The sequence below is a fragment of the Hevea brasiliensis genome, chromosome 3, assembly GCF_030052815.1.
Source record: "Hevea brasiliensis isolate MT/VB/25A 57/8 chromosome 3, ASM3005281v1, whole genome shotgun sequence".
Taxonomy (NCBI): domain Eukaryota; kingdom Viridiplantae; phylum Streptophyta; class Magnoliopsida; order Malpighiales; family Euphorbiaceae; genus Hevea; species Hevea brasiliensis.
The window spans coordinates 23266031-23278056 of record NC_079495.1 but is presented as its reverse complement, the minus strand read 5'-3'; the positions used below and the strand labels follow the sequence as shown (position 1 = coordinate 23278056).

The window sequence follows — 12026 nt, the reverse complement described above, 5'->3', positions numbered from 1 at the left end:
AAAAATCATTTATAATTGATAATTTATAATAATTTAAGATGTTGCAAAATTTTATATTATGTAATTTTGAAGAAAATATTCTAAATTTGATTAATTGAATTGGAAGAATTCTGTTTAATTTGATTGGATTTTTTTTTATTAAAATTGATTCGATTTAATTTATAAAATTTTCTTTTTGATTACTTCAAAATTTTGCATAACCCTAATGACTTGGACAATCAAGTGTGTGAAACTCATTATTATAATCTGGTATGACTAGTCCGAGCAGGGTAGAGTCGTGTGTTCTTCCATTCTTTTACTTCCTTCCTTCCTTCCATCTTCCGTCTCTTTGCCTGACCCTCTTTTCAATAAATAAATAAATAAATAAAAATAAAATAAAATAAAAAGAAGAAGAAGAAGGTTGCCTCGACTTTCCTGGTATATTAGAAAAACCAAGCAAGAAAGGTGGATAAATTGAAGATCTGGTTGAAGCACAGGATCTTAGATTCTCTTCCACAAAACTTATGCAGCTATGGCTTATTCAACCAACATTGCTCAACCTTGCTTGAAGAGATGTTCGACCCACCATTACATTGCTAGGAACATTCACTTTCACCAGGAATTCACAAAGATGAACAATTTCTGGCCAGCCAAACCCCATAATACCAATGCTGTGCCTTCAATGGAGAGTCAGAAACAGATTACCGAGGGAGCTATGGCTTATTCTATGAACGATGAGACAGGAAAACAGCAAACTGCCAATGACCTCACAAAGGAATTTTGTGAAGGAAAGTAAGTGCATCTTACCCCATTATAGTTTGAGAGACATTTTGTTCAATTATATTCATATCGTATCAAATACTAATCTTGGGATTTATTTATAATTTGACATAGTCCATTGATTTTTTTATGATAAGAGTTCTCTTACCAAGAAAAACTAAATGTAGACAAAATTTATTATTAGTGATAATCCTTTTCGGTTGCCACCAGAAAGATGAATCGCCCGTCATGGACGAAAGAGTCATCTTTCCTAACAGATGATGGCTATTCATGGAGAAAATATGGGGAAAAAGTGATCTTGAATTGTCTATACCCAAGGTACAAATCCTTTCCCCCTTTCATCAGAACAATTATGGAGTATTGTTTTGATGAAATCGTGAAAATAAGTAAGAACAACTTAATCCCAGTTCGTCTGTGACAGGAATTACTTTAGGTGCATCCACAAGTGCGATCAAGGCTGCCAGGCAACAAAACAAGTTCAGAGACTTGCAACTGTTTCACCGAAGTATCGCATCACTTATTTTGGCCATCACACCTGCAGAAATATTCTTAAGGATGAAGAAATCATCACAACATATCCTGGCCCTCGTGAGGAGGGTGGCATTCTGCTCAGCTTTGAGCGACCTAGGATTGAGAGGAACACCACAGATTCTGATATGCTTCTAAGTTTTAAGTTACCCAAACCCAAGATTATTCTACCTAAGATTGAGAGCAACACCAGAGATTCTGATCTTCTACCTTTTAAGGGACCCAAGGTTGGTCCTATTCAAAGATTTCCTCTGAACATTATCGACTCTGATCCTTGTGCATCTTATATAGCCACTGCAAATTCCAAGATTTCTGGTAACAACAATCAACATTTCCTCGGCTCAAATCAAGAATCTGCAGAAGAGGATTCAGTTGGTCCAATAGGCAATGATCCATATGTAGAACTCAATATGGGGAAGGATTTAAGGTCATTCGTATCGCCTGAAACTAGCATGAGTTCTGATTATGGCACTGCAGTGTACTCGTCTACTTCTAAAAGTTCTAGCATGAATTCTGGGGCTGGGCCTATTGATTTTGATGCTGGATTTTACTTTCATATTTGATTTAATATATCGTCCGCGCTATAGAGCTTTGAGCTTTCAATGGTAACATTTCATGAGTCATTAGGATGATAGCCAAATGACCAAATGTCTCTCTCATTACAATATATGAAGGAGTTTCTACTATAAATTCCATGAGCCACTGGTGTGAATCTTAATTAACAACCTTAATTAAAGAAGATCTAGTGACCTACAAACAAGAGAACACCTAACGGTTTTGACAAGCCAATTGTCTTTAAACCTTGTTTTGATGATCAAAATGATCGGTGAAAGGGATTATGCTCCCCCTTTGTCAAAGAAACAATGATATCCCAATCTCTTCTGCTCTGCACTTGTAACATTAAGGAGAACAAGAAAAGAAACAGAACCCACATGATTCAACCAATAATAGGCACTCCTTGGCCTGGAAAACTATTTGACCGACAGGGAAACTCTGGTGTTTCCAAAATCACAAGATAGCTAAAAGACATATATGAAAGCGTTATTATCTTAGTCTGTATGTCCGATTTTAATATGAGCTTCAACAAGAGATTCAATATTTCCATCCAAAATAGAGTTCAGGTCGGGCAGTTTGATGCCAGATTTTACAACTTGCACTAGTTTGTACGGATGAGACACGCACCTCCGAATCTCATTATGGCACATGTCCACAGCAATATCATTGCTACTTATATCAGAAACCTTTAATTCCCCAGCAATCAGAAGGAGCTTAGCCTTCAAATGATTTGAGGGCCTCTTTATCTTATTCACAAAGCAACTCCTTTCACCCGAAAAGTTCATGACATATTTCCTCACTTTCATGTAACTAGGAGGAAATTGCCAAAGCAAAATGGGTACATCTTGCAAAAGAATATAAAAAGACATAATTAAATACAGATTTAGCAGGCTGGAGTATTCATATGAAAACATGCCCCTAGTATCAAACAGAGCTTGGAAAAAAGAAGCTGGGGGCACGGCGCAGTTAAGGTAGTTAAGCAATTAGTTCCTCAATGTTGATTGCCTACATTTTTGACATTTGAAATGCTGAACACAGTCTTCAACCTCTTTTATATAGACATGCCATAATTTTTGTATTACTTGCCTAGTCAAATAAAATGCTGGCAGATATCATCTACATTTTATGCACCTGTATATCCTTGTCTTTCACATCAACTTAAAGTCAAGAAAATTTCTTCTTCCTCCCTCAATAACCATAACTTGTACATGCATCCTCAATGTACAGTAAACAAAGGATATGGAACAATATAAGGGGCACATTACCCCTATTCTAAACCAATGTGGAGTATTAACACATGTACACCCCTCACGCCCAGGATTGAACACCTGAGACATGAAACACTTATAGGAGGCATAACATTAGTTGGGGAGGCTCTCATACCATATTAAGAAAATGGCCGGAGCCTAACTCAAGTCCAAAAGCTAGCTCAAGGGAAGAGGAGTACTCAAGGCCTTAACTGTATCCCAAACCAATGTGGAATATTAACACAGGGACATAAGAAAGCGGTAGTAATAAAATTTAATATAATTATATCATGTAATTGCAACTCCACTCACACACATGGCACCTGCTTTTGTAAAAAAACAAGTACAAAACTTCTTAGGATTGTCCACCACTAAAATTTTGCCACAAACAATAAAGTAAATTTTCTGAGACTTACTTGAGGACTGGACACTTATGCTATATGCTAAATGCAAACTGTTAGTTTTGTTGGGCTTCTCCCCTCTCCAAGCAATGAGGATGATATAATCAAATACTCATCATTGATTTGAAGATTAGAAAACTTTCAAGTAAAAAAGGAACAACTCCGCACATGCTGTGTGATTCTGTAACAATTTCCAGTTTTGAACCAAAGATGGTTAGAAGAGACATGCTAATCTCACCATTAAATAAACAACAAATGGCCTGTATTCAGCTTAAAAATGATGTATCTTGAGGTAAATATTTTATCCTATGCCTATACAAGATCAAAGAAAGGTCAATTTACAACCAAGCAAATGTTGCAAATCCACACAATCTCTTATTCAATTATGATGACAAAAACTTGAACAAAAATGAGGAGAGAGATTATATGAAGTATCTAAGATAGAGAAAGAGAGGGAGAGGGAGAGGGAGAGGGAGAGCGAGGGCCAAGCACTCAGTCATCATTTCTTACTTTTTACAATAACTTCATACACAGTTACAAACCTGTTATAGCAACTCTTAAGCAATGTGCCATCTTCTTGCAGGAATGACACAGACAAAGCTTAGATTTTGACAATGTATGCTATAGTTTTTATGTAATTTTGAACCAAGGAGATGAAAATTTCTATTCAAGGAGTTTTTTGCTGATGACCAAGTAGCTAGGATACTCATACTCGGTCTTCCTTATTATTTTCACATGCCTTGCCCTGAAAAGAAAATGCCAAAGTTCACAGCCAGTAGAATTGTTGTTATTCACAGTTTAGAGGTCAGTATCATGGTGATACGGATTTAGCTATCTGCTTATGCCATCAATTTATTTTCAAACGATTAAAACAATAACTTTCAAAAAAAAATACTGGTTTTAATTTTTAGCTTTATTACAGAAATGAAAGCTTGACAAAAACAAACATTTCACAAGTTAAATGAAAAATATTAACTCATGTTAGGAACTTGAGGATCAAAGATTCTTCTAAACAAGGCATACTTTTAGCCTATCCTTTCATTAATTTAAGTACAAAAAGAAATTTGGGTAGCTTACCTCATACTGAGCAGGCCCATTTTGAGCATTTATCATGCGATGAATGCCTCTCTCTCTTGAGAGATAGCCTTATGCACACTCAAATTCAAACTCAATAGTTACCAACAATAGGATACCGCCATATCCAATCACAGGAGGATGCTTCTCAACTAAAATTAAACATGCTCTAAGCTATTAAACAAGGGGAAAGAGGAAAAGGAAGGGAAGAGGGGGGGGCCGCTGGTGTTGTGTTGTGGAGTTGGGGAGGAAATGTTAACAATTCAAATTTGGAACATCATAACTTTCGAAATATTTAATATAAAGAAGAAATGTATAGAATTTCCAAAAAAGGCCAAAAATAATTTACAACTAGAAATCAAATCTTCAAAGTCATTGCATAAGCATATTAAATTATCAACTATCACAAGAGTGATTAGTGATTACAGGGAAAGACAACTGCAACAATTAGGCTAATGCATGTTTTGTACGGGCAGGGCATGAATATACTTCTTGCTGCCAAACAAAAAAGAGATTAGATGGCTCAGACAGGTTGAAAATAAAAAACAGGTTAGGGAAATGAACAAGCCTTGAAATCTTCTGATGTTAGCAAGATTGAAGCCAAAATGGTTCCACTGGTATTACAACCAATTCCATGCTAAGCAAAAACTCTTGACCTGGATCAACTAATAAATGTTAAAACCACACAAAAAATTCTTCAATTATTTAAAAAAGGATGCCATATCATATGATTGAAAGGACAATCCCAACCAATAATGTCCTCAAGCAAGGACAAAAATACATACACACAATACATTTTCCCGCATCAGAATGTGAGCACGCTAGATTTTATTCATCAATATTTGTTTCTATAAGAACAAGGATTAATGATGTCTGAAACTTGAAGGCACATCACATTTCATCTCATAGATCAAGAAGATAAAACTTTTTTATTATTTTTTTTTATGTTAAATTTAGATGGAAAACAATGAGAATCAAACCGCATTAAGGCCTCCAGATCCAGCTTTAATAATTACACAAGCTCCCTCCATATCTTATGGCCCCTTAAGAAGCTTCACCATCTCATACTGATCCAAGAACTTGTTCACATCTAAAGATGCTCTGCATGCTTGCTTAAAAAGTTGATAATTGATGCCTTCCACCTCTGCCAATTGTGAGATCAGTTTTGCCTCTTCAACCTAAAGAAATAAATAAAGTATTTGTATTTTTTGCCTAAAAGAATTAATTATGATGCCCTATAGGAGTTTTGTTTTGCTTCTTCCTAATCAAAAAGACAAAAGGAGATCACTAGAGAAATAGAAGGGTTCAAATATAGCACAAAAGTTTTATTGTCTTTGAATTATCAGAATCAAGAAATGAATTTTTGTGATCAAGCAATTGTTATAAGGAATTAGCTAGAAACATGAAATAAATGGGGGAAAAAGACAGAATAGATAGATTCCTATTTTGGCTTGGCCCCAAAAAGGTAAACATCTAGTTGTGTCACGGATTATAATTGTGGTAAGCTTAACAATGGTCAAGTAAACGTCGTAAAAGATAATCAATCAAACATATGTGCCAATTGAATGAAGTACTTTTTGATACATGCTTCAGAAGCTGAAATAATCAGACAAGCATGCATGCAGAGTCATATACAAAAGAAATGTAAGTAAATGGAAGCAGATCATCTGAGCTAAGCCTAAGGGCCACAGCCACTGAAGCAGAGGTAGATCACCTCATGGCATTGGTTGGCACTTGGAAGGCCATGTTTTCCACGTGAATGCAAGATATTCATGAATTTGGGAGACAGAAATACTATAATACTTCATAATGAATAGGTTATTAACATGCTTTGTACAGATGTTTGAGTTCCCATGGCTTATGCATCCATCACATGGGCTACCCTAATAATTTTCCCCTCTGAAAAGGTAACATAATTATTTTGATAAACCTTATGTAAACTAATAGCTGTGGTACTTCACCTTATATTTTAGGTCTTTGAGGGCATCAATTGCTTTAGCACTATCAGCAAATCTGCCAAGAATTTCATTAGATTTGACAGGGTCATCCCATAGGTTGCAATCAAATAATATTTCTCCTGCTTGATCCGTCTCACTTCCTTGAGCTCTATTGCTATTGGTGCTGATATCTCAGCTCAGAGAACAGCATCTTCAATCTTCTTTTTCAGTGAAAAGAAACCGAAGTAAATTCACCACAACTCTTGACTAGAAGTTATAAATGCAAAGTAGGACTCTACGATACAACCATTGTTATAGACTCATAACATTTGCAATTTATATATTCTTCTGTAATAAGATTTTGCATGCACTAATGAGCAATAATTATCAGCTAAAGTCAATGATACACTAAACTAGCACGTGCCTTAACAACCTGCTTTCAAGTTCCCTTTTCTGTTTCTCCAAACACATTCAAAAAAGAAAGGAGTAACTTGTTCATAAATGTGGAAACATATTGGTGAGCTAGGCTATGGTACCATGTCATAAGAAACTAGTTCAATCTGAATTTTGTAGCATGCTCAAGCATATGCTGATGAAAACACATTAAGATTTTAGACGCATGCATTAATCTCTCAAATTCATTCAGAAAAATTCTTCTGTTTAACAAGAACAATAAATAAACGAAGTCATTTTGCCTACACACAAATATATAAAGACGGCAATTTTGGCTTATAAATCAAGTAAAGCAATTACACTGCCTATTTTTAATTTTTTTTTAAATACTTTAAGAAATTCAATTTGAAAATTTAACTTATAAAACAGAAGGCAATTCTAAAATTAGTCGCATAGTCTATTTGTATTTTTTTTATCATACAAAGGTACTTCTGTCAAAAATCCAACTCAAAGGTGGACTTAAATTAGATGAAAAAATTTTCAACAATTTTCTCTTTCCAGTTACCTTTAGCTTTCTCAGGAACCAATCGGCCGGCAAAGGTACTAACTGAGAATCATTGTCAAACAGTTGGCATCAGTTGGCATCTTAACAAAAAGTCAAAAACCCATCTCACTTACGCTACAATTAGCCAAACCCATATCAAATTTGAAGTCCCACTATGATATTAACTGCTCTCAAAACAAAGAAAGGCAAAAAGAAACAAGTGTTAATACATTCAAGTATACAGAGAAAGGCAAAAGGCAGAAAGGAAACACACCTGGTTGTTTGTAGACCTTGTTCTCGTCATCCATGGAATGAGAAGGGCGAATTCTCGAGTATACAAGAAGCTTAGCATGGGATTTATTGGTATTTCTGGTAGAAGATTGCCATTTTAAGCAAGTACAAGCTGCTCTACTTAGGAATGCGGGTTCTGCCAGCATTTCCCACTGTGCTCTGCTGCCTTATCCTCCCACGATGCTGTGCGCAAGTGGTCTACCCCACAGCCTTTGCTCTCGCTGTGCTGCCCTGCTGCTTTCCTTTTAGCACCTGAGGTTGCTCACAATTTTCTTTAGTCCGCTGGACTTTGTGAATTTTTTGATATTTGGCGTGTTTTTTTTTTTTTTTTCAAATTCTAAATTTTTTTAATCTTCAATATAAATTATATATATATATATATATATATATATATATATATATATATATATATATATATATGTTAGAATTTTTTTAAAATTATAATTTTATTAATAAAATTTAAAAAAAACTTAATAGATTATATTTAAATTAAGCTCATATAAGTAAGTCTCCCTCGTATATCTAACTTAAAACCCAAAATATTAAGTAAAAAAATCTAAAAGAACATCAAACAAATAAATATTACATAAAAAATTTGAAAGCTCAGATCAAAAAGTGAGACTAGTATAAAATATAGCTATCCTAATCAAAGAATGAGATGTTATATTAGCTTGTTACCTGATTCAAGTTAAGGTCCAATCAGACCTTCTATCTTAAGATAAAAGTTGTTTACAATTATAATTATAGACCAATCATTATAAATTAAATGAATAACATCCACCATAACTTTAGTATACATATCAATAACAACATTACCAATATTGCTATTTTTCAACCAAAGAAGAGCCTCTCTAAGAGCAAGAGCTTCAGCTAAACTTGGTAAGAAAATAGTACCTTAGAATCCTGTTAAACCTGATATGAAGGAACTGTTTGAATCACGCAAAACAGCAGTATAAGATGTGCAATAATTCTTCTTATGAATCGGCGCATCAACATTGCACTTGAAACATCCCTCCTCCAAAGGCTTACTCCACACTACATGTTGTGCAAACATTGGACCAAGAGAGGCATTGGTGGTAGCATGAGTTAACTGCCATTTATCCAGCAATTGCAACCCACCCTACGCAATGTGTCACCCCACAAATTTTCACTCCCGTAGAGGTCCAATTTTTTTCGCAAGGTGGCCTGCAGAGGGAGGTTCAGTGGGCGTAAGTCCTTGCGGGGCAAAGGGGATGGTACGCATTGTGTGGCAGGCAATGCGGGCGGAAAATGAGGTTTACCGGCTAAACAGGCCCATCGGGTGAGCTGGAGAGCAATTCGGCAAGTGCTGGCCGAAATGAGGTTCAAGCTGCCAAGCCGGGCCCAAAATGAGGTTCGTGGCGTGCTGGAGGCTCTTTGGCGCTGCGGGCATCTTTGGGAGCTCCGCGGGCCAAAACGAGGTTCATAGGCCTGGCGGTGGGCACGAAGGCCTGCAGGGCGCGCGAGCTGCGAGGGACAGCGCCGAAATTTGGTTCGGGCGCGCGCACGGGAGCGCGGAGCACAGCGCGCGGGAGTCTGGCCGAAACGAGGTTCTTCTGGCGGGGCGCGCGCGCGGAGCGCGGGAGCAGCGCGCGGGCTGCGGGACGAAACGAGGTTCACCCGCGAAGCTTCTGGAAGCGCCTGGAAGGCGCGCGGAGCGTCTGGGGCGCGCGGGAAGCGTCTGGGCGCGCTGTACGGGCCCGTAGGCAGGCCAAAACGAGGTTCACTGCTGGAAATTTCCAGAACAGCCCAGAATCGCCCAGAAACGCCAGAATTGGGCAGAAACGCCCAGAATGGTCCAGAAACTGCCCAGAACGTGCCCAGCTGCTGCAGAAGGCTTTTTGGGATATTTTTGAGGGAAATGTGCTAGAAACTTCCTCCACTAGCACCAGAATTTTCCCAAGGCAAAATCCCAACCCTCCATCCAAAATTGGTGATCCCAAGGCACATCTTAGCCATCCAATTGGAGGAGCAATTTCAGCCACAAGTTTGGGCAGCCACCACACTATAAATAGGGGGTCTTGGCACACATTTGGGACATCCAAGAAGACACCAACCAAGCATAGAGAGTTCCACAATCCTCCTTGTACACTTAGCCAAATTTTAGCTCACTTGTGAAGTTTTAGGCTTGTAATTGCCATTCTTCTTGAGTTATAAAATTACCTTCCTTTTGCCCAAATTCTTCCCATTGTTATCTTTGTTTCCTTTTGTACCTACTCACTTTGGGCATACTTTTGCCACCCTTATTAGTCTATTACTTAGACTAAGTGTGTTGGAAGGCTGACTTAGTCTTGGGGGAAGACTAAGGCCGCACGGGTTGCTTGAGTTTGGGGTTGATCAACTCTCAGTCCGTGACAAGTGGTATCAGAGCTTTGGTTGCTCTAAGGGGTGATCATGTCAGATCCTAGTGAGATTGTTCCAGGTACAAGTTGTGCTCCTACGGTTGTGGAGCAAGGCAGCAGGAGAAGGAGGGGCAAGTCCAGAGATCCCAGCCGAGCCAGGGAGGAGCTTGGGGACCTTGAGACACGGCTTGCCAAGGTAGAGCTACACTTGATCGATGGAGATGAGAAGATTGAGGAGTTAGACACCCGCATGGAGGAACTCGATAGAGGGATGGAAGAGTTCCGAGAAGAGATGCAAGGGGCCCTCAACCAAGCCATCGACAAGATAATGGGAGAAGGTGAGTCTCTCAAAATTTCCTTCTCTAATGAGGTTGCTGCTTTAAGGGAAGAAAATAGGTTCCTACGGGAGGAACTTGATAGGGTGATGGGGAAGGTCAAGGACATGGAGGAGCAAATGTCCTTGGTCCGAATGGCTATACTGCAAGGTAGTGTTGTGGGTGCTGCCACTACCTCAATTGCTCCCACGGCTAGGGTGGAGGTACCTAAGCCGAATGCGTTCCATGGAGGAAGGAATGCAAAGGAGATTGATAATTTCCTGTGGAGTTTGGAGCAATACTTTAGGGCGCTTGGGATTACGGAGGATGCCAGGAAGATCGATCATGCCCCACTATACCTGGCAGACACCGCAATGGTCTGGTGGCGCAGGAGGCTACTAGACATTGAAAGAGGTACGTCTTTAAAAGAGAGTTAAAGAAGCAATTTTATCCGGAGAATGCTGCACACGAGGCAAGAGCCAAGCTGAGGCGTCTATCACACAAGGGCAGTATTCGGGAGTATGTGAAGGAGTTCATGGAGACCCTATTGGAGATCCCGGACTACCCAGATACGGAAGCTCTCTTTGCCTTCACTGATGGCCTGCAGAATTGGGCAAGGTTGGAGATCGAGCGGCGTGGAGCACGAGACTTAGCCACTGCTGTCTCCATTGCTGAGTCCCTCATAGAGCTCCATAGGCGTGAAAGGAACCCAAGTCCACGAAAGGAGAGGAACGAGGGAAGCTCCAGCCATGGCAAAGATGGAAGCTACAAACCGTACAAGCCGAGGGAAGGGCACCACAAGGTTCAGAAGGAAGACCAAGGTATGCAACGCCCTCCTCTTTCGTGCTTTCTTTGTGATGGACCCCATAGAGCCCGGGAGTGTCCGAAGAAGAGCAGACTCTCGGCATTGATTGAGGAGAGGGAGGAGGACCCTCGTCCCCAAAGAGAGGCAACTATAGGCTCTTTGCAGTTATGCGCCTTGAAGGTAGAGGGGCAGAAAACTGAGAAAGCTAGCAAGGGGCTGCCTTTTGTCCAAATGAAGGTAGGAGGACAGGAGGTGCTAGCACTGATGGACACAGGGGCGTCGAACAACTTCCTGAGGGAGGAAGAAGCCAAGAGGTTGGGTATCCCATATGAGAGAGAGATGGGATGGTTGAAGGCGGTCAACTCCACACCCAACTTGGTGCATGGCGTAGCCCGAAATGTCAAGGTACGCATCGGTGACTGGAAAGGTACCTTAGACTTCTTTGTTGTGTCCATGGATGAGTATCAGTGCGTGCTTGGGGTCGACTTCGTGGATCGGGTCAAGGCGATCCCAATGCTGTTTGCCAACAGCATATGTATCACAGAGGGAGGTGGTACATACATGGTTCCTGTGTTGCGGGGGAAGCCCTCACCGTCGAAGACCCTTGCAACCATGCACATGGAGGTGCAGAAGCCATCATCAACCACTACTGCTGTCGTCCAGGGGAAGGAGCAGCATGGTAAGGGAGGAGGTACTCCCAAGAGTGGATCAAAGGAGTGTAAGGAGGGAAACACTCCTAAGTTGCTAAAGGGGCATCCACCAAGGAGGAAGGTGGACTGTGCACGAGGGAAGTCAGTGGCCAGAAGTCCAGGGGATGT

General features: G+C 39.8%; 2 protein-coding genes across 4 annotated transcripts; one reads left to right on the top strand and one right to left on the bottom strand.

The window, feature by feature from the left end:
* Positions 1 to 394: 394 nt before the first annotated feature.
* Positions 395 to 1985, top strand: LOC110661231 (uncharacterized). Its single transcript, XM_021819803.2, has 3 exons — positions 395 to 771; positions 970 to 1077; positions 1181 to 1985. The coding sequence occupies exons 1-3, from the start codon at positions 512 to 514 to the stop codon at positions 1848 to 1850; spliced, it is 1038 nt and encodes a 345-aa protein (XP_021675495.2). The 5' UTR covers positions 395 to 511; the 3' UTR covers positions 1851 to 1985.
* A 1858-nt stretch (positions 1986 to 3843) lies between these two features.
* On the bottom strand, positions 3844 to 8001 carry LOC110661262 (peptide chain release factor PrfB3, chloroplastic-like). Of its 3 annotated transcripts, none has more exons than XM_021819859.2 (3): positions 7713 to 8001; positions 7460 to 7501; positions 3844 to 5220 (listed from the first exon to the last, which is right to left on the bottom strand). In XM_021819859.2, exons 1-3 carry the CDS (start codon positions 7873 to 7875, stop codon positions 5150 to 5152), a joined length of 276 nt encoding a protein of 91 aa, XP_021675551.2. In that variant the 5' UTR covers positions 7876 to 8001; the 3' UTR covers positions 3844 to 5149. The 3 variants fall into 3 exon arrangements, with proteins under 3 accessions (XP_021675551.2, XP_057999923.1, XP_057999922.1); XM_058143940.1 differs by having other exon boundaries at positions 3971 to 5742; XM_058143939.1 differs by having other exon boundaries at positions 3971 to 5708.
* Between the last annotated feature and the right edge of the window lie 4025 nt (positions 8002 to 12026).